Here is a 19,440-nt window from a genome sequence, read left to right on the forward strand (position 1 = left end):
AGTCCCCAATAAACATTTGCTAAGACCTGCTAGCTGGCATCCTTCATGATTAGGTCACAGATGAGTTTCATCATCAATTTAGGGGGCTGATGCCCGAACAATACCAAACACAACACAACATCAGTTAGCATGAACTGTTTGTTATTCGCCATTATGTCTGTCCACATAATTCAAGCATAGAAGTGACAGGATGTTTGTTTATTTGTATGTTTGTTTAAAACCAGAATTTAGATACTTTTTTTCCCATCAACTATTTTCATAGTACATGATGATATCTTTAAAAGCTGAGAAAGAGGCAGATGTAATTATGTGTCCAAATTCACCCAGAAACTCAGTAGGGAGCTGGAAACAGGCCTTGCCAGCAGTTAGCACTGCTACTTTTTTACACTCTTTAGAAAATTCCAGAAACGCGGGCAGCAGAAATCTTTTCATCATGGTTTTGATACAAACCAAAGCCCCCAATATGTCCTCAAGGAGTATTCAATTATTTTAAGACCTCTAAGGATGGTGGAAAGATTATCATTATTATTATTCATACGGTCATTATTATTCACATGATCAACAGGAAAATCTTCTATGGTTCTGTAAGGCACACAAGCTCTAGAATAACATTTTGTCTGCTGAAGTGACATCATCCTTAAGCACAACCAGAAGATTATCTCCAACCTCTCTTCTGTTTGGTCATGATCTTACTATTAGTGGCATTTAATTCATCTTCAGTAATCTCCTCATCTTTTCCCTTTTTCTTCCTGTCTCAGAGAACATTTTAAGCTATTCAGGATAGCTTCATATTTTTAAGGGATATTTTTTTCAATTCTTTTTTTTTTTTTTAATCTCTGTATTTGTCCATTCTCAAGTAGAGTTTTAGATCTACTTAAAAACGTAAGGTACATTGATGAGCAATGAAAAAGTGGGTGAGACAAGAAGGAAAAAGGTGGTAGGAACAGTGAGAGGAAGAAAGATGGAGACAATGAGAAATCAGCTGTCTCTGCTTCCTACTCTTCTTTCCCAGGTGATCCTTCTACCTGCTCTAAATTAATATCAAAGCCAGAGGGAGCAGAAAAAGGTTGGTGGGGGAAAAAAACGGCAACCTTAGGAAAAGAAAAATCATGATGCAGAAAAGCGTCTGTCCCCTGTCTAATTCCTGCAGTGGCCTGTAGCTGATGGTGCTGAGAAAAATACAGCAGCAAGCTCTGACATTTCATTTCTGTGGAGAATTGAAAAAGGGCTTGCTATAATTCATCGCTTCTTGTAACTCAAACCCTTTTTGACAGGGGTACCTGCGCTGTCTTTTAACAGTGGCACCACAGTGGCTGTAATTGGACATGAAAAATGATGTTGTGTTTCTACTTGCTAGGAGAATTGGGGTGGGGGTAGGTGGGGCAGTGGCAATTTGGTGTGAGATGGTGATATCTGGCATAATTTGGATGGGTTGGTTTTTGGCAAAAAAAAAAAAAGGAAGGACAACCCAAAATGAAGAAAGTGTGATCACTTTGCCTAAGGTTCGCAAAGGTGATAGTAAATGTGGTATTCATCATAGATGAACACGCAAAGAATCACGGGAAAATGAGAAATGTGATGCACATGAGGTTCTAACTCCACCATTAACATGAATATTTATGGCATTTGTAGGGAAAGGACAGAACCCCTCTTCCTGAAACAGGCACATCCACAGCTGCTCTGGTTCTTCTTCCCAGTACAGATGGGGAGCTTGAGCCACAGGCTTTTCCTGACTCCACACGGGGAACACAATTGTGCATAAAACTCCAGTGTGCCACTCTCTCACCACCTCTCTGAAAACTGTGCCTATATATGTAACCAGAGATCCAAACTAAATTGTTTGGCTCTGCCTAAATCTCTGTGCCTCAGTGGTCCTCAGCACATCTTTGCTACCAAATTGTTGTTGAGTGAAGCACTTCAAAGTAATATTTTTGCCAAATGGGATTCTGAATCATGAATGAAGATAAACATTGTCTTGATTTATAATGGTTTTATAATACAGAGTATTCTGGTGCCATAAAGTCAGATATCTCCATATTATGGAGAGAATAAAAATTTTTAGTCAGGTCTTAAGTGATGGTAGAGAATTTAAAGAGGAGATGAATGCTTTTGAGATTAACAAATGGTAAAACAATTTACTCCTTTCTCAGTGGCACCCCAAAAGGGACAACACAGAACAAGGAAGAAGCATGGTCATATTTCAAATGAGAGCACAAAGAGCATCCATGAGCAGAGGAAAGAAGGACCACTGAAAGGACAGCAGTGTAGCACATCCTAGAGAAAGCCTAACAGTGTACTCACTCTATCTACCAGCTCAGAGGTTGGGTCAGCCTGCCCTAGGTCTTTTCCCATGCAGCCAAATCCCTTTTGAAGCCTTCTAGTGACAGGGTTTAATAACACCTTACAGCCACATCTGTAATTTCACAGATCCCAGGTGGATTTCCTGATGGTATTAATCAAATTTGCTGTCTGAAAAATATTCTTTCTCCTGTCACACTCTCAGGGTCCACCAAGACAGGATATTACACATATTAAAGAATGTCCATAACAGTATTTCCCCAAACACTCTTCAGAAGGCTGCATTTTGGAGTATAAACTTTGGTTTCATTCCACTTAACTTATAGTCACTTCCAGATAAAGAATAAGCAGGGAACTTGAATATCTGAATACCCTTCTCCCCAAGAAGGCATTTCCCTGGAGTTAGAAAGCTACATTGTTCTGCCATTTTATTTCCCCACTTAGCCCTTTTCTGGTCCCCATGACAGGTCCTTGCTCCCAGAGTCTGTATTAAAAAAAAATAAAAATTCCATAGATGGAGAAAGGAAACTTAATTATTTTCCTCTCAGTGTTTCTCCCTATAATTGGTGTCTTTCATGTCAAGATGATCTCAATTTGTATTATGGGCTCCGTTCAGGCAGCACTTTCTCTTTGGTCTATAAAGAAATTGTCAAGTGTATAAATCATAGTGTACATTAAATTACACTAGTCTTTTACTTATTAATTTCCCCAGTTTTTTCTTCCCCTGTTGGATGCTCTTTTTTTTTTTTTCTTCAGAACTGACTGCTTTTACTCACTCCTTAATATCAGAAAGGAAAAAACAAAGCAAAACAAAACAAAAAACCAAAACAAAACAAAACAAAAAACCAACAAAAGTCCAAACACATATTTGCCTCCTTTAAGTTTTGCCAAAGGGTCTGATAATGTCCTTTGCCTTGTGCAAACTGACTTCATTCAACTCAAAAAGAAGGATTAAATCTGTCTAGTTTTCCTCAAGGCTGGATCCAAAAGTTACTTGAGTTCAGTGCAAATATTCATGGACTTTAGCATAGTTCAGATCAGTACCTATGTGGGTAGATTTATGGGATGCTCTGCATCTCAAGGCTGTGTCCATTTGGACTCCAGACTTAGCCTCTCCAGGCTGTATGCTGCACACCTCCTGCAAATTCCTGGCTACTGTGACTATTTCTCTTACTGACTGCCTGGGATGCAGGTTCTGCTGTCTTGGAATGATCACCAGGGACCTCTGACCCCCCTCTTCTGACCATAGGGGTTGGATTAGCCATAGGGCTCCCATCAGGAGCCTATAGTTTGGAATAAGGGGGCAAGTGTTAAAAGTAATCAGGTCTCGAGTCAGACGTTGGCACGTGGATGGTCAACACCAGCCTGGTGCAAGCACGAACAGTCAGAGGCTGAGCAGCTGGGGGAAGCAACCAAGTAATTTGGCTTCATTGTCCAGCACATGAGAAGCAAGGTGGGGTTCGACTCAGCTAAGTCTAAAGGCAAAGGCAAACTCCATGATCAGTAGAGACGAAGAGGTGCTGCAGAAGACCACACACGGTTTTACGCACCTCTGAGCTTAAGAGTGGCTTAGAGTTGCACTTCCTACACATTTGGAGTTGCATGACACTGAGTACTCTCCTCACCTGCGTGGTGTCAGATCTTTGAATGTGTGTAACAGCTAGCTGCTCACATGTGGGTGAGCATAAAGCATAAAGGAGCTCTGTGGCAGGATATCTGTCCTGCTGCTGCTGCTTCACACATCACCTCTGCCCTGCCAATACCTTGTGGCACCTATGTGAGCAACTGGTCTTTGCAGAGGCAGGGGCAAGGGCCGATACAAGGTTTAACTATTAGCAGATCCTTTGTTGGTTTTAGCACTTCAGCTGTCTGGATTTTGTTGGATGGCACAGGCATAGAGGACAGCAGAAACTGCTCAGTAGCATCTGTAGCCATGGATCCTTCTCTTGCAGGGTGTGAGTCTAACTGTAGTCAGTTTATGGATAAGTACATTTTCCTCTAGAGACAACAATACAGCAGGATCTTCTAGGCTCTTCATCATCTTAACCTACTTGTCAGCTAGCTTGATAACTTGTTGGTACTAAAAATGTGTGCAGAGCAATTAGAATAAATCTAACTTATTATGGAGCACTTTCCAAAAAAAAAAAAAGAAAAAAAAAAGGCAAAAATTAGGGAAAAAAAACAAAAAGAAAAAATAAAACTAATGGCCTTGCTGCCCAGCTATGATTAGCCACAAATAAGGGATGGATTAATTCCCTGAAGGCATTCTGTGATATTCATCAGCCAATTTGTGGTCTGACTTTACTAGGAAGACAGATGTTAGGAGATTCCTATTGCCTTCTGACCTTGTGCTCCTTTTGATGCTTGTTTGAACTTATACTTTCTTTGTTGCTTGACAAATCAAAAAGATATTTTCATTTTGCTCAGAGGTGGTCACACATAGAAAGATATTTTGAATAGTCCATCTGCACAGGGTATTGATTGCTTTATGTGACAAGAAGTATGAGGCAGGGAAGGGCTTTCAGACTAAATTCTTAGCTGGTTCTGATCCAGTCTGCATCTCTGGCTACTGACAGGAGGGGTATACCCTCATCCCTGTTCTTCAGGCACCCACAGCTTGTTAGGCACTGCCAGTGAAGAACATTGTGAGCATCTGTTGCCCTCTCTCCTGGGAGTGAGCAGCTCTGGGGATAGTGATGGTCCCCAGTGATTTTGCTGAGTGAGAGTAGGATAATTTGAATAACATAAACCTATTCATGACACAGTGGCAAGGTTTTTAGACCTACTTATATTGTGATATGAGAATGGAAAAATATATCTGAAAAAGCAATAGAAGGAACATCTGGTCCTCTACTCCCAGAAAATTCTCAGTATCCAATACTCCTGCAGCATGTGGACAAATTAGATCCAAATCCAGGTTTGAAATGGAGGCTGCTATGTTACACATGACTACCCTACTGAGCTAACAGTAGAAGTGGAAATTAGCTTTTCAATTTCCTTCCCATCATGCCAATCTCAAGAAATTTTTGCAGTTTAAGTTTCACTGGTCCTGATGTTCTGACAAAGCATTTTTGTTCTTATGCACCAGTGTTTCTAGGGGAAACTATTAGAAATTTTAAAAGTTACGTTTAAAATTTCATGACCTGTGTGAAATGAGTCAGATCCCTCTCCCAATGTGATTCAACACAGCCACTGTTAAGAGGAGTGACACTGATTTATTTGCCTCAGACCAAGCTGCAGCCTGCAATGGTTACTTCTTTGTTTACTAATTGCTTTCCCCCCCCACTCCTTGTGGAGTAAATTCTGGTGCTAATTATGATGCGCAGTAAAGAAGCAAAGCAAGCCTCTGTATATGAATGTCTGAGTCCTCCATTAATTACATGTCTGTCTTTGTTCTTCCTTACAGATGAACAGACCGATCCAGGTGAAGCCAGCGGACAGCGAAAGCCGAGGAGGTAGTTGACTGCATTGCTTTCAGCCACAGTGCTAAATATAATTGTTGTCTCTGGCTTCTCTCAGGCAATGTGCTGATCAATTAGTAACGTAATCACTGCCAAAGAAATTCCCTCCACAGCAAAGATTCTCTTTATTAAATCTCCTTTACTTCGTCTCACTTTCCTCATATTCAATTATTATTTGATTTTAAAAGGCAGGCAGGTGCCAGCGATTGCCTGAGAAACAAATAACTGCCTCGTTAAGAAGTGAAGCATCAGGCACTGACTTAACAAAGTTTAACAGCAGTGGACAGCAATGGGGGTTTTTTCAGGCCTGTGTCAGGCTGAGCTGTAGAGGTGTTTAATTTGGTTAGGATAAAGCAGATACTTTATGGTTTCTCTAACCATGTTGTTTCTGCTTGCACTGAAGCAACTCTGCTTCTGGAAAAAGCAAATTCTGAGCTGGCAGAGTTTTCTGCACCTGTATCAGCTTATCTGGATAAACCTGTTGTGGGAACTGAAGGCTTCTCTCAGACCCTGGGAGTTATTCAGGATTTGCACAGGTACAGCTGAAATCAGGAGCTGGTATTTTGCTTTTCTATTCTACACAGTGGATTTGGAAGGCTTTGTTAAGTGATTGTTCAATAGATCACCAGTGATGAGGTGTTTCCTGTAAAAGGTTTTTTACCTGAACTGATGTGGTGATACTTCACCGTACTCTTCTAATAGGAGCCTGTTTGTCAGATCAAGCACACAGATCACTGAGAGAGTGTGAGATGGTCTGTTATGCTGGATAAATTACCATCCTGCTATTTTTTTCTTGTATCTGTACATTTATATATATACACACACGCATATATATAATGACATGTTTTTTTCCTCTCTATCCCTATCTCTTTGGGAAAAAAATAGAGAGCCTTTTCCTCATCTTTTCAGTAAAAACCTCTAATGCTTATGTATCTGATAAATGTGGGAGTAGATTTTGTCATTTAGTAATGATGTGGCTCTTAGATGTCTGAAAACTTTTCAATTTCCACCATAAATACGAACTCTTCATCATTTGTGGGATGACTATCTTTGTGCTGGCATTAGTGGAAATCTCTGGCAACAGCTATTTAAAAGGAGAAAAATGCCTCACTGAGAAAAGGCACCATGTTCTCTCTCTTTCAATTTGAAAGCTGTGGATTTCAGGGACTTTGGCTGCATCAGGGTGAGGCTGAAACTCTCCAGTGAGTCAAGTTGTTGGAGGAATTTGTATGTAGTTTGTAGTTAAAGGGCTGGTGTTACAGGCTGGTGAAACCAGGTCGAAAGGGGCTCTCTAGCTGCAGAACAGAAGAACCGAGTACTGGAAAAACACCAGAAATCTCAAAGATAAATATTGAAATTTCTTTGAAAATTCTTTCTCTAAAGAAAATTTGGGGAAATTTGGTTAATACAGGATGGAAAGTATCTGATACGATCTGGCAAGTTCTGCATTCAAGGGCCAGGGCACATTTCTGACTTGCAAGAAAGACGTGTCACATCCTCCAGCATTGTCCAGTGTTTTTTTAATAGAACCAGGTCAATTTCCTCCCCTTTCACTCCTTGTCTGATGATCTGGCTCTGTGTCTGAGTAGGATTGGGTAAGCCATGGGCAGTTGTCAATGCCAATCTCCTAGGGGAAAAAGGAAAGGCTCAGCTGCCTGGGCAAATGAGGGGACATTAAGAACATTCCAGTGGAGTTCGTGCCGACAGCAAGAGTGAAGGGAGGGCCTTTTGTCCATTTAATTAGACATACCAAAAAATAATAATTAGGCTGGCCAATTTGCTTAGTGCGCCTACAGGGTATGTAGCTCCCAATCTTTTTCTTTTTTTCCTTTCTTTTTTTTTTTTTTTTTTTAATGCAAATCAGTAATAGAGAACACATGCCTGGCTTTCTGGGGAGGGTTTTCAAACTCCTTTGCTAAGAACAGCTGCTTTCAGGAGCAGTGGTTTGAAAGCAAAGGGCTCCAGTGGCAGCTTGATTCCACATTATCACACCCGTAGCCCCCTCCCCATTGTATTTTAGCTAATTATCTCCTCATCTTACACAAACCTCATCTTTTCCCATCCAGTCTGCTCCCATATTTCTTCTGTCAGTGGTGATCATAATGCAGAGGCCAAGCGGGTGCTCTCATCATTGGTGTGAAAGACACATTGTCCTAATTCCCCACTGACAAGCTGCTTCTGGGCTGGTGATGTTCCAGGACGGCATGACTCAAGGGCAGCTGTGGGAGAAAAGAACAATTGGCACCCAAGGGAGGCATTGTATGAAAACTTACGTTCTTCAAGAGCCCACCGGTTAAAGCAGGCACAGCAAACAGAATGCTAAAAAGGAGGCCGTGTGTCTTAGGAGCACATCAAAAGCTTCATTAGGGCTGCAAGAAAAAGGTCAACCTCAACAACAAAGAAACTTAAGTTGTAGCTTATTATACCCTGTCCCTCTGTCAGGATGGGACATGGGGGAGGAGGGGAGCTTGGGAGGTGAAGCAGCTCTTCCACACAGCACAAGTTTTTGGTCTGCCCAAAATCCACACTCTGGATTTTGGGGAATAGACACCCTGGATTAAGGGGAATTCTGGTGCCAGGCCACAGTGTTAATGAAAAAAATGCAGTGTTCTCTGGAACTGCAGTTTGCAAGCAGGTTTTTACTGGAAAAGGTGAGCAACATTCTTGTGGAATTGAGATTGTGTTTTCTTTGGGGACAAATACGTGCATTTTACAAAAACATGAATCTTTGGATTTTTCATCAAGTTCTTTCACAAGTAAAAGGTGGTGAGAGTCACAAATTTATTCTCTCCTTCAATCAGATTCAGCTAAGTTTTTCCTGCTGTTCTGGAGTCTGGATTTTTTTTTGGGCTTTAGCCCTCCCTGCGTCTTAATTCTCAGTTGAAATTAGAGTGTTAGCATTTAGTGTGTGTGGGCTAGAATTTAGACTATCTAAGTTTGGGAAAGTGTTCAATATTTTGTTTGCCCAAAATTACAGTCAACCCACCAAAAATAGATATGGTGAGTGTCCCTTAATAATTTTTTTTTTTTGTTAATCTCCATATTGTACTATGAGCAAAACTAAGTGTGAAAACCTTTTAAACAAAAATTGGCATTATTTATATTTGCCTAATCCCATGGGAAGTAGAAATTAATGTGTTCTCAATATATTTCTCTAGGGAAATAGTCTAAATTACTGGGAAAATTTTACATTTTACATTGCTTGTGCATGTATGTGCATAGTCAAGATACAAAATGTTCTATAGGGGTACTTCTTCTACAAAATGCTTCATGAAGCTTCAAATACCTGATCAGAAGGTCAGACTCCTTTGAGATTTTATACTTTAACACTAACAGAATTGATAGAATATGATTGAAAGCAAGCAATTCCACATTTTGTTCTGAAAAATCAGATTGTGAGTCTAGCTCTATTAAGGATAACTTATAAACTCTCTTTGGCCTTTGTTTTGGTCAAATTTTATCTTGACTATATGGAAACTACTTTGCCAGAAATTAATTAGTCCAATACAATTTTAGAGATTTAAGTTATAACTCCACATCAAAATTTTGAACATAAAAAATCCCAAATAAAGTGTTAGAATTTGCTATTATTTTCATCTTGGTGGAGGTGGTTTTCCTCAGTTCCTTGTCTGATATTAAGCTCTAAAAATAGCCTGCAGGTATCTATCACTTAAAGTTTCTCAAACTTGGAGAATGATCTCAAGTCTGTTTTGTGGTTTGGGGCGAAAGTTTGGAGCCATTTCTTATTTCATCCACAATATCTCCAGCTCTCACTAGGCAACTCTCACTGCAGCTGGCAGGGTTAACCTATGATAAACGCAGCCCCGAGGTCCCACTATGTTGTACAGGCAGTAACATTTTTTAAAAGGAAAGGACTCTCCTGCTGCTCCAGTTGCAGTCTGTTAGTGATGCTTAGATGCTCCACTGCTCCCACATTCCTCTCAAAGGACAGAGGAAGGTCCGTGAAGGAAACCATGCAAAGATGTACACGGTGTGCTACCCTGGCTCAGTGCAAATGTCACTACCAAAATGGGTTTCATGGTGGTTTTGGGGTCCTCCAGCGTTTTGTGAAAGGGAAACAGAAGGATACTGGACTAAAGAAATGAAAAGTAGAAAGTCGTTTAGGGTTGAAAGGGTGCAGTGTCCTGCAGAGATAGTGTTAAGAGGTTTGCAGGAGAGACTGTGGTGCATTGTATTGCAGTGTTTTCTGCATGCAAGCAACCTGATGAAGTTTCTGTCTGTGCTTCCAAGCAGATTATCTTTTGTGCATGTTTGAGGGAGGCATGTGATGTGTCATGTTTTGCTGCTTGGCAGCTGGAAGGCTTGGACTGTATATTTCAACTAACCTGCAGTATTTCTCTACCTGTTACTTGATGTGCAAAGTCTGAAACTATCTGTTTGATCATGGTTTATTCCTGATTCAGAGCAAAATATTCAAGAACTGAATTAGAGTTAATAACAAACAGAGTGCCTTGCTCATGCACAACTTTCTGTTTCTTTTTATACCCTTCCATCAGCTTGGTAATGATCATGGGGTCAGAACAGCCTCTCCACATGTTCTAAGCCAAATTTTCATTTAGGACAAAAGCCTGGGTCTAATTCTTACTTCAAGTAGGTAGTTTCTAACTTGCTAGCTCTTTTCTGTGGGTGGCAGGGTAATCTGTCCTAGGTCCCAGTAATTACTTGTTATTCCATTGTTTTCTATTTAACCGATGAGAATTACACAGCTTGTGCAGATGCCCAAATCTCTCAGGAATCTTCCCATCTAGGTGCTAGGGTACAGATCTAGGCCTATTTAGGTGCTGCAGTGAAGAAAGACTGGTTGCCTTCAACTTAGTTTGGCTTCACACTGGTATAACAGTCCCAAGTGGAATTATTTCCTTCCTCCTAGGAAGCCCTCTGTAAAGAATAAGTTGATTGCTCATACATTAGACCAGAAAAGTCTGAAGAAGATATTTAAGGATGAGAAAGCAGAGGGTGGTCTTGACAGAGCTCAGCATCTTCTCTTCTGCCCTGCTGAAGGTTGGGCTGTGCATGTGTGCAAGAAGTGCTGGAGTCTGGGGCTGTGCACGTGTCAGAGCTGTACCTCTGCAGCTCTCATCCCTTCCTTAGCTCTGATCCACACATGTTGCCTGCAACATCAAGCTCTTTGGAAGATACTTACTTAGCTGTTTCCAATCTTTTACCTTAAAAAGTTTTCCCACCCAAGAGGCTGAAGAGCAGGTGGAGGGAATATCCTCTTCCAAGGTGGCAATCCATACAAACTGCCTTTATGTGTCCTGCCACAGCTTTTTCCTCAACTGCTCTTTTTTTTTTTCCTTCTTCTTCTTATGATCTACACATTCAGTAGGAGTAATCAGGTGGCACTAGCAAACTATTTGGTGAAAAATGTCATTTTCTCCCATCTCAGAGTTGGGGAAAAGATCTCAATGAACCCATCTCTATTAACTCTTTCAACATCACAAAGTGTGCAGTATGGCTCACATTGATCTTTTATAGCTCAGGCAGAAAATGGCACAGACAGAGACTTGCAATGGTCACACCACATATGAATCCCAGACTTTGCTGATTTTTTTTTTTTTTTTACTGGAGATGCTGACTATTGGTTGCAGAGTAACATTTACAAATTGTATGAAATCTGGACTCAAAACCTCTGAAAAAAATAATTCTCTACACCCAGGGTCTCATATTCCCTTTTTTTCCCTCAGTGTTTACAATCTTTTAAAGAGCATCTCTCTCCCCTCTTGTTTATTCTTGCAGTCTGAAAGGAGGTTCCCAGCTCCATGTCAAATCCTCCTCTTAACTCTCATACATCTCATCTTCCAGAGATTTGTACCCAGTCTAGTCAGCTGGTTTTGACTTCTTTCAGGAGGCATTTGGAAAAAATACTCCCACATTCAAATCTAAATCTTTTTTCTCCATCAATTGTATATCAAATATTACCCACTAGAGCTGAATTGCTGTAGTGTATATTTTTGTGGACAGTAAAGAGAAGAAATGACTGGTTAAAAATAAACCTAATAGTCTGTTAAAATGTCTATCAGAAGTGAAGATGAGCTCATGAATGGAAGAGAAAAAAAATGAAATTAAAAACCTAGAACCTAGGCAAAGGTCTTGATATTAAATTGGGGGGCACCTTTCTGCCTCAGAGGCTGGGAAAGTGTCAGGACCAGCAGCAAACCTTGGTGCCATTTTCAGAGGCTCCTGAGGAATAGCTGTAGGAGATGCTGACATTGGAGAGATGTCAGGGCCTTGAAGCCTGTTTGTAATGTCAAGGGCTGGGGAAGAGATGGGTCCAGGACCACAACAGCCACTTAAGGTATCCCACAAATTTGAGCATCAGTCTGAGAATATGTCCATTGGATTTTATTTCAGATATGAACATCTCTTATATCCTGCACTGTTTTTCCTTCAGCCCTAAGATAAATCTGATCTAGAAAAGACCAATTTAGTACTCATGGAAATCTTGTCTTCCTAGATGTAGCTGGTTGTGGGACTGATTACAGTCAATGGGAAATCAAAATCTCTTGGTTTATTGTGGAATTTCAGCACTATGTGACCCTACTGACAGCTGACACTCTGTTGTCCTCAGAAAGCTATATTTTCAAGCAGGGACAGTGTACCAGCATGCAAATGGAACAGTTAATTCAAAGTGGCCCTGGATGACCCCGTTCATGCTCTCCATTCTCTGTTAAAACTTAATTCTGGGTGAGAAGGGCTTCAGCAGATCCTCACGTGTAGTGTTTTATATTTGATGACTCTGCTGAAGGCTGATGTGCTGTGTTCTGCAGTCAAATGTTGAAAGAATATAAGGGACATCAAACTTTTGTTCACATCTGCCCTTCCCATGGTGATTGAAATCAATGGAAGTGTGCCCATCAATAGGAACTGGAAAAGATCCACAGGACATTGTGTTCTAGTACATGTCCTGAGGACAACCTTTTAAAATCAGGTATTAGGGGAATGAAAGGGAAAAAACCCAAAAACCACACTGCACATTTTTCATAAAGTGTCTGTAACCTAACAATTTACTGACAAGAAGGAGGAGAGACTGGGGAGCTCATCTCCTAGAGGTTTTGATATTGGTTCTGTTTCTTGCTATGACAGAACTTTTGATCAGTTATGTAACTTTGATTCCCTTCTTCTTCACACCCTTCCTTTATTGTCTGCTTGGGCTGTGGTATGTTTTTATTTGCTCATTTCTTGTAGATAGTGCCTTTGGCATTCATGCAAAGGCTGTCAGTGTCAAAGGGTTAAGGCACCAGTGAAAGCCTGTAGCTGTACACAGGAGGATGTGTACAAGGCCAAAAATCAGCTGCAGTGGGTAATCAAGACCCTTCATACTGCAGAGTGATATTTGGAGTTTTCTTCAGTAAAAGGGAAAAATGGAAGAAGCAGTGGGAGGAGAACAGAGGAGGAAATAAAAAAAAATAACCCTATAAAAAACCCTACCTTTATAAATACAGTTCAGCTCCCTAGGTGAACTTGGGTACACCTAACAATCCCAGTATCTTTTTCTTAATGTAAAGGTTGCTTGTCAATGGGGTTTTATACAGAATTAATAATACATTTTTATATACGCTCCACAATTAATTGCAAAGCATTTATGGCACTGAACAGTTAGAATGCATTATGATAATCACTCCTCGTGCATTGACTTTATTGTAAAGGTTTTGCTGATCACTGTAATTGGCTTGTTATTACACAGGAATATAATAACACCTCTCTGTATAGTAGTTTATAGCACATCAATAGCAAATGCATTCCCTTTATTGGAAGCAATGTGCATTTTATTAGAATACAGCTGAATAAGTGCAATCTGTGTAGACAAATGAAGTTTCTAATGACCTGTCTCACAAAAGAGTCGAAATAACAAGCCATTCATTATGTATTTTTTCCACTGATGAACTTCTAGTTACGGTTACACAGTCATTCCTTTAAAAAAAAGTAAGGCATATTTTGCTGTTCTTTCAAAAAAACATTTGGAGGAAAAGAAATATATGGACCAATTTTCTGCCTGTGTTGAATAAAGTAAGGGTGACTGATGCTCACACCTTAGAGATTTCATTTGCTTGTTGAGATTTTCCAAGCTTCTTCTTTGAGTATTTCGTCTGACATTCACAAAGAATCAAAATGTTCTTACACTGAGTCCAAATGCATCTCTTGGAGCAGTGCTATTCTAACCACTCCTATGCAGTCACCAATCTTGGTGTTGTCCTTACTCCTGTTGTATGGGCTCCTTTCCTTTATTTCACAGAACCATGTTTTGTATTTAGCAACAAAAAAATCTAAGAAGGTACCCAGGGGTTTTTTTCCTGTCTGCCACCATTATTCCAAGTCTAAATTTCAGATTTTTCTGGAAATTTAGAGTGACATGAATCTGGCATACACGTTTAATTAATGTGTACTTGTTTATCCAACTATCCCCAAGTCTGATCAATGTCAATCAAGTACCTAACCACTTCTGAAACCTTGAATCTGAGTAAAAAAGATTGTTGTTTTCAGACTTGGTACAGTTATACTGCTGTCCATGGTAGAAACTGAGTCCAGTGTTCAGCACATAAAGCTGGTGAGTGGTGGATTTTTGGTGTAAATTCGGTTGATTAGTGGATGGGGCTAATAAAGCCAAATTGTGAGTTTGATCCTCATACCGGCCATTCACTTAAGAGTTGCACTTTTGGGTCCTCTCCAATTCAGAATATTCTATGATTCTGTGATACACGCCTGCTTCTTCTCAACTCTCACTTGTTTATTGTAGACTCCAGAGAGATTCAGGGTATTTCTGGAAAGCAGGAGCTAGGAAATGTCTGCACCATGGGCAGTATCCTCAGCTGTTGGCACCCAGACTGGCTCAGCCCAGTTTTGACACAGACAAACTCTCTCTGAGTGGGAGTTTCAGTGGGGAGGGTTTTGCCTCTTGCCTGCTGAGATCTCAGACTAGAGTATCACAGCTTGCAAGAAGTTTTAAGACTCCGGAAATACTGGAGGTCAAGAAAACTTTTCTTCGTGACATACACAGCATTTTCCAATTGCTATATATATTTTGCAGTACATACATTAAATCAGCTTGGGAGGAAGAACATCTCTCTATGTAAATAATTTAGCTCTCTGAGTAAACTGTATCTAGTGCTTTTACCCAGAATCTGGGCCTCTTAGGAGCCTTAGATTTAGGGACAGAAGAAATTTTAAAGAGGGCTACTATGCCACTGTTCTTAGAGTGTTACTTCAGGCAGAATTCACTTTCTTGTAGCTTTATCACAAAATATTAAGCATATAGTCTAAGTTAGTCACCTAGTCTCCTCCTATGGACAGTGGAGAGAGAGAGGAGCTTCCAAACTATGATTCATCCTGTCCTAAGACAGATTGGATAAATGGTACTTCAAAGTTTCCCTTCTCTCTCTCCTCACTGAATCAGGAATGAACCTATGGCAATTAACTTAGATTTAGATATCTCACTTTTAGACACCTAAAGAGAGGTAAGATGAATCGCAACTTTCACCTTTTCAGGCCTCAGTTTTCTATCTGTGTCATATGAAGGATGATACTTGACTTTTCTGAAACCCTAGGAAAGATCTATGAATAAAAATTACAATATAAAAACTATGGATTTTAGAATTTGGGGGTTTGTTATAAAAAGAAATGGTATCTTTCTTCATTAATGTGTTTGCGTCATAATATCAGGGGAAGAATAGGAGGGATTGCATCCCTATCAGCCTGAGCAATAGAGATTATCTGATCAGTTTTAATTCCTTCTTAAAGTCAACTTCCATTTTCATTTTTTGTATTTTACTTTGCTACCGCTCACATGCTTAGGACAGAGAGTGAACAAAAAACCTCCCCAAAACCTTAAAACTAAAAGTAGTGGTGTGCAGCATCAGTGTCTTTAAAATGTGTTTTCATAATTAAGAAAAGTATTTTTATCTTTAAAACCAGCTTGCTTTGGAATCTGTGATAGAAAATGAATATGGCCCCTTGTAATATCATTTGCAGAGAGGTAATTTTCAAGGCAGCACTGCACTGAAACATTTTCCCCCAGGGAGGATAAACAGTTGGCTTCAATTAGTGAGGGACTGTTTCCTTTCTTTTCAATTTTAAGGACAGTCTTGCAGCTTGATCCTGCACAGAGGAAAAGAAATCTCTACACAGGGCAATAGACTGCAGCTTGGAAGACTGAGGCTTAAATTCTTGCCTTGCCATGGATATTCTCCTCGACCTTGAAGAGGTTACTTAGGATCAGGCTATTATTTTCACTCCATTTCTATCTGGTGACTATTATTACCTTTGACTGTCTGAATATACACGTAAAATTGGCCGAACATCTTGCTCTGACTCCAGCTTCCTTCTATAAAATAATATTGGTGCTGCAAGGATACATGCATTAAAGATTATTAGGTGCTCAGGTTCTCTAATCATTAGTTCCACAGAAATAACTTGGTTAGATAAATAGTGGTGTTCAAAAGTGTCAAATGTGTTTCACTGCTCAAATCTCACATAAAGTCAATGGGCCTTGGGTGTCTAAATATTCCCTTTGAAAATCTCCCCAAATAATGATGTTCTTCCAAATAGTTGGAGCCAGCTTTGTAGGGCTGATTCCTTACACTTTTATGATGGAATCAGCTCTATCTTTTTCCCATAGGAGAAGCTGCCTATGGATGCTTGTGGAAGGTGAGGAGGACATGCTCCATAGCAGGGCAGGTTTGTTTCATAAAACAATTTGAGACTGCACAATGAAAAGGACTGGAAGAGTGTTAAAAATAAGGGAAAACTAACTTAAGTGTCTTAGGAGTTCCCTTAGTGAAGGAATGCTTTCTTTTAGCACCAAACCTTAAATGAAGGAATTGATAGTTAATAAAATACTTCCTGGCTGTGAACTGCCATATGAATGGTAATTACTTCCAAAAAATCTTTATTTTATACATCTCCGGAGTCACTGATGAATGGTCAGATGCATTGATTGCAAACCACAATATACTAACACTTCCAAGCACACAGCCAATTATCATGAAATTATATTGCCACAGCCTAAGGTACATTGCATGTGGTGCTTTCTTGGGTTTTTTTTAAGGTTTTTTTTTGTGGTTTTTTCTTTTTCCCCCAAATGACTGTGGCTATAATTATTATTATGAATATCTAATGAAACAGAGGTGTGGAAGAATGGGCCAGAACCACAGGCAAGGGAGAATTAAGTTTGTGTGAGTTTAATGGCTTTAGAGATTGGACTAAACCAACACAGTCTCTGCACTCCCTAGACCAGAAATCTAATTATTTACTATCATTCTTGTGGTAATGCCTAGAGGACCAGCCAGGAATGACAACACCATGTTCACTGTACAACATAGAACAGACAAAAGTCATCTCTTCCTTAAAAAATTAGTCCCTAAGGACAACCAGAGGCAGAGTCTGGATACAGAGTTGTCATACAATGTCTCCCCAGGTGTGACAAAAATAATTTTGGTGGGTTGCACATTAGTAGAAATTAGTAGATCAAGTCAGGGGCTGAGAATTTAGCGTCTGCCCAGGGCAAGAAAACAGTAGGATGGCCTTCAAGCAGAGCACCTTTTGGAGACACATCTTCTGACACAGAGCAAGGGACATCCTGAATAGCACATGCAAGAGCCTAAGCCAACAGCACGGCCTCCTTCTTGACAAGGACCATTCTCCTGCACCCTCACACCACATGGTGGGTGAATGAGATCACACCAGAGGCCAGACAGCTGCCTTTGGTGTACAAGCCTGCTAGCAGGAAAAAAAAAAATAAATCTCAGGTTTAGCAGATATCTGAGGGACATAAGGAGCCTGTTATGCCACCATGCCACTCGCTACAGAGGAGGGAGGTCCTTGGGCCCTGGGTTAGAAACAAGGGTGCAAGTCTATAGATGTCTCAAAATACCAACTGTATATTTACAAAGAGGTCTTCAAAGGGACCAAGGCCACCTAAGACAAAATAGAGGTCAAAAATCATGTTCACAACAGAAATTTGAATCCAGTGTCTGCAATTAACTGAATTTATCCCTGCCTCTTCTTGATCCCACACTCTTCCCTGGTATTACAGGCAATGGGGTTTTATTAGAGCCTCTAATGTTTCCTTTTTGAAGTTTGGACTTTGAGAGGAAAGGCCAAAACACTGGAGCACTAGCCATTCTGGTGTTTCTGTCTAGATAAAAAGGACAGGAATAGGGTTTAGATCTAGATGAAATCGTTAGATCTCATTTAACCTTCAGCATAAACTGACTGTAAAATTTCACCCAGATGATCTGTGCTGAGACTTCTGGCTTGTATTTGACTGAAGAATAAAGAAATTTAGCCAGAGAATTACTCTTTTGAGGCTTCAGTACAACTTTGATATCAAACAAGTTGGAATTGATATGAACCTTCTAAAAAGCTTTTAATAATTCAATTTAATTAGTAAGGATACATTTTGGTGATCAATTACATGTAACAAGTGGAATATAGTTTTCCATCAAATACCTAAATATTTGGTATTTGATGGAAAAATATATTCCACTTTTATTTTGGAAACTTCTCCAGTTTCCCCTACAAAAAACAAGGGGCAATCTTTTGCTGGGGCAAAATTTTCCAGATTTTTCTAGAGAGACCTTTGAAAAAACACAACAGAGTAATTCTCCTAAAACTGCATGTGTAGAAATATTCGTGTTTATGGGCAATGGAGTTCATTCAGAACAATGAAAAGGGAGTCTCCTGGAAAGCAGATATTCCCATGCAGAGTATGCAATCTTCATGGCTCCTCCTATGTGGTCTCAGTGCTGTCTTTTCCTTCTTGCTACATGTCCATACCAACACAAATGTTTCTTCTTCAGTTTCTAACTTCCTATTCTGACCATGTGCCAAAGAGGTGAGATATGTTCAGGGCTTTTCAGAAAGTTATGCTGTCCCCAACTCAAAAGAAATGTCTCATCTGCCTGATCCAGTGACCACAGAAATGGTTGTTTGCATGTCTGCAGACACTGTGGAGTGACAGAATTTCCACGGGCAACTTATCAGTAGAGAGAAGTCCTCCATTTTGCAGACATCTGTAACATGGTGACCTTTAACAACATCACAAGCTTTCACTCTCTCTTTAAAGCGTTATATCGGTCCTTAGAGAGAAAAACTTGTAGCTAAGGATTGAAATCAGAAGTGGATCATAATTCTGGCTGTGCTATTCAATTGCCTTGCTGTATTTAGGATACGTTTATTTCTAGCTGGGTTTTTGTTTTGTTTTGTTTTGTTTTTACTTCTGTCTTGAATCTAAAAAAAGAACTGACCAAGCTGGCAGTGACATGTGATTAATAGATTGCACCTTTAGAAAAAGTTAACAGAAGGAGCTTAGCATTGTAGCCCATTATTTATTAATTAAATGCAGACACCCTATTTATACCAATGCTGATGGCATTAGCTCACATCCCTGCTTTGGGACTGCTTTATCCATCCAGTCTCCCAGCATAGTAATGTTTGTTACTAAGCTGGTGGATGTTGCTGGGCTCCTTCTGTCACTTGCTTCTGTTATCAGCAGGAAAGGACAGCCAAGAAGTTAAAGATCCAACCTGAGCATTTTGTTCAAGTGTCTGCTCTGTCTCTAATAGCTTGAGTTACCTTGGCCATATCTCTGGGCTCCTTTGGGACATCACTGCTTGCTTTTTACATCTGTACCTCCCCGTAGCTCAGTGTGCAGTGAAGATTG

At 40.1% G+C, this 19,440-nt stretch overlaps 1 protein-coding gene across 15 annotated transcripts in view; it reads left to right on the forward strand.

Annotated features, from left to right (window-relative positions):
* CELF4 (CUGBP Elav-like family member 4) overlaps window positions 1-19,440 on the forward strand; it is a 692,304-nt gene that overhangs the window by 388,449 nt on the left and 284,415 nt on the right. For all 15 annotated transcript variants that reach the window (XR_010354139.1, XM_064405438.1, XM_064405445.1 and 12 more), the window contains exon 3: window positions 5,705-5,753. Coding sequence is in view for 14 of the 15 variants with exons in the window: in XM_064405438.1 (XP_064261508.1) it covers window positions 5,705-5,753 (49 nt within the window). In the remaining variant the exon portion in view is untranslated. The remainder of the gene's footprint in view (window positions 1-5,704; window positions 5,754-19,440) is intronic.

The sequence above is a fragment of the Passer domesticus genome, chromosome Z (genome assembly GCF_036417665.1).
Source record: "Passer domesticus isolate bPasDom1 chromosome Z, bPasDom1.hap1, whole genome shotgun sequence".
Classification (NCBI taxonomy): domain Eukaryota; kingdom Metazoa; phylum Chordata; class Aves; order Passeriformes; family Passeridae; genus Passer; species Passer domesticus.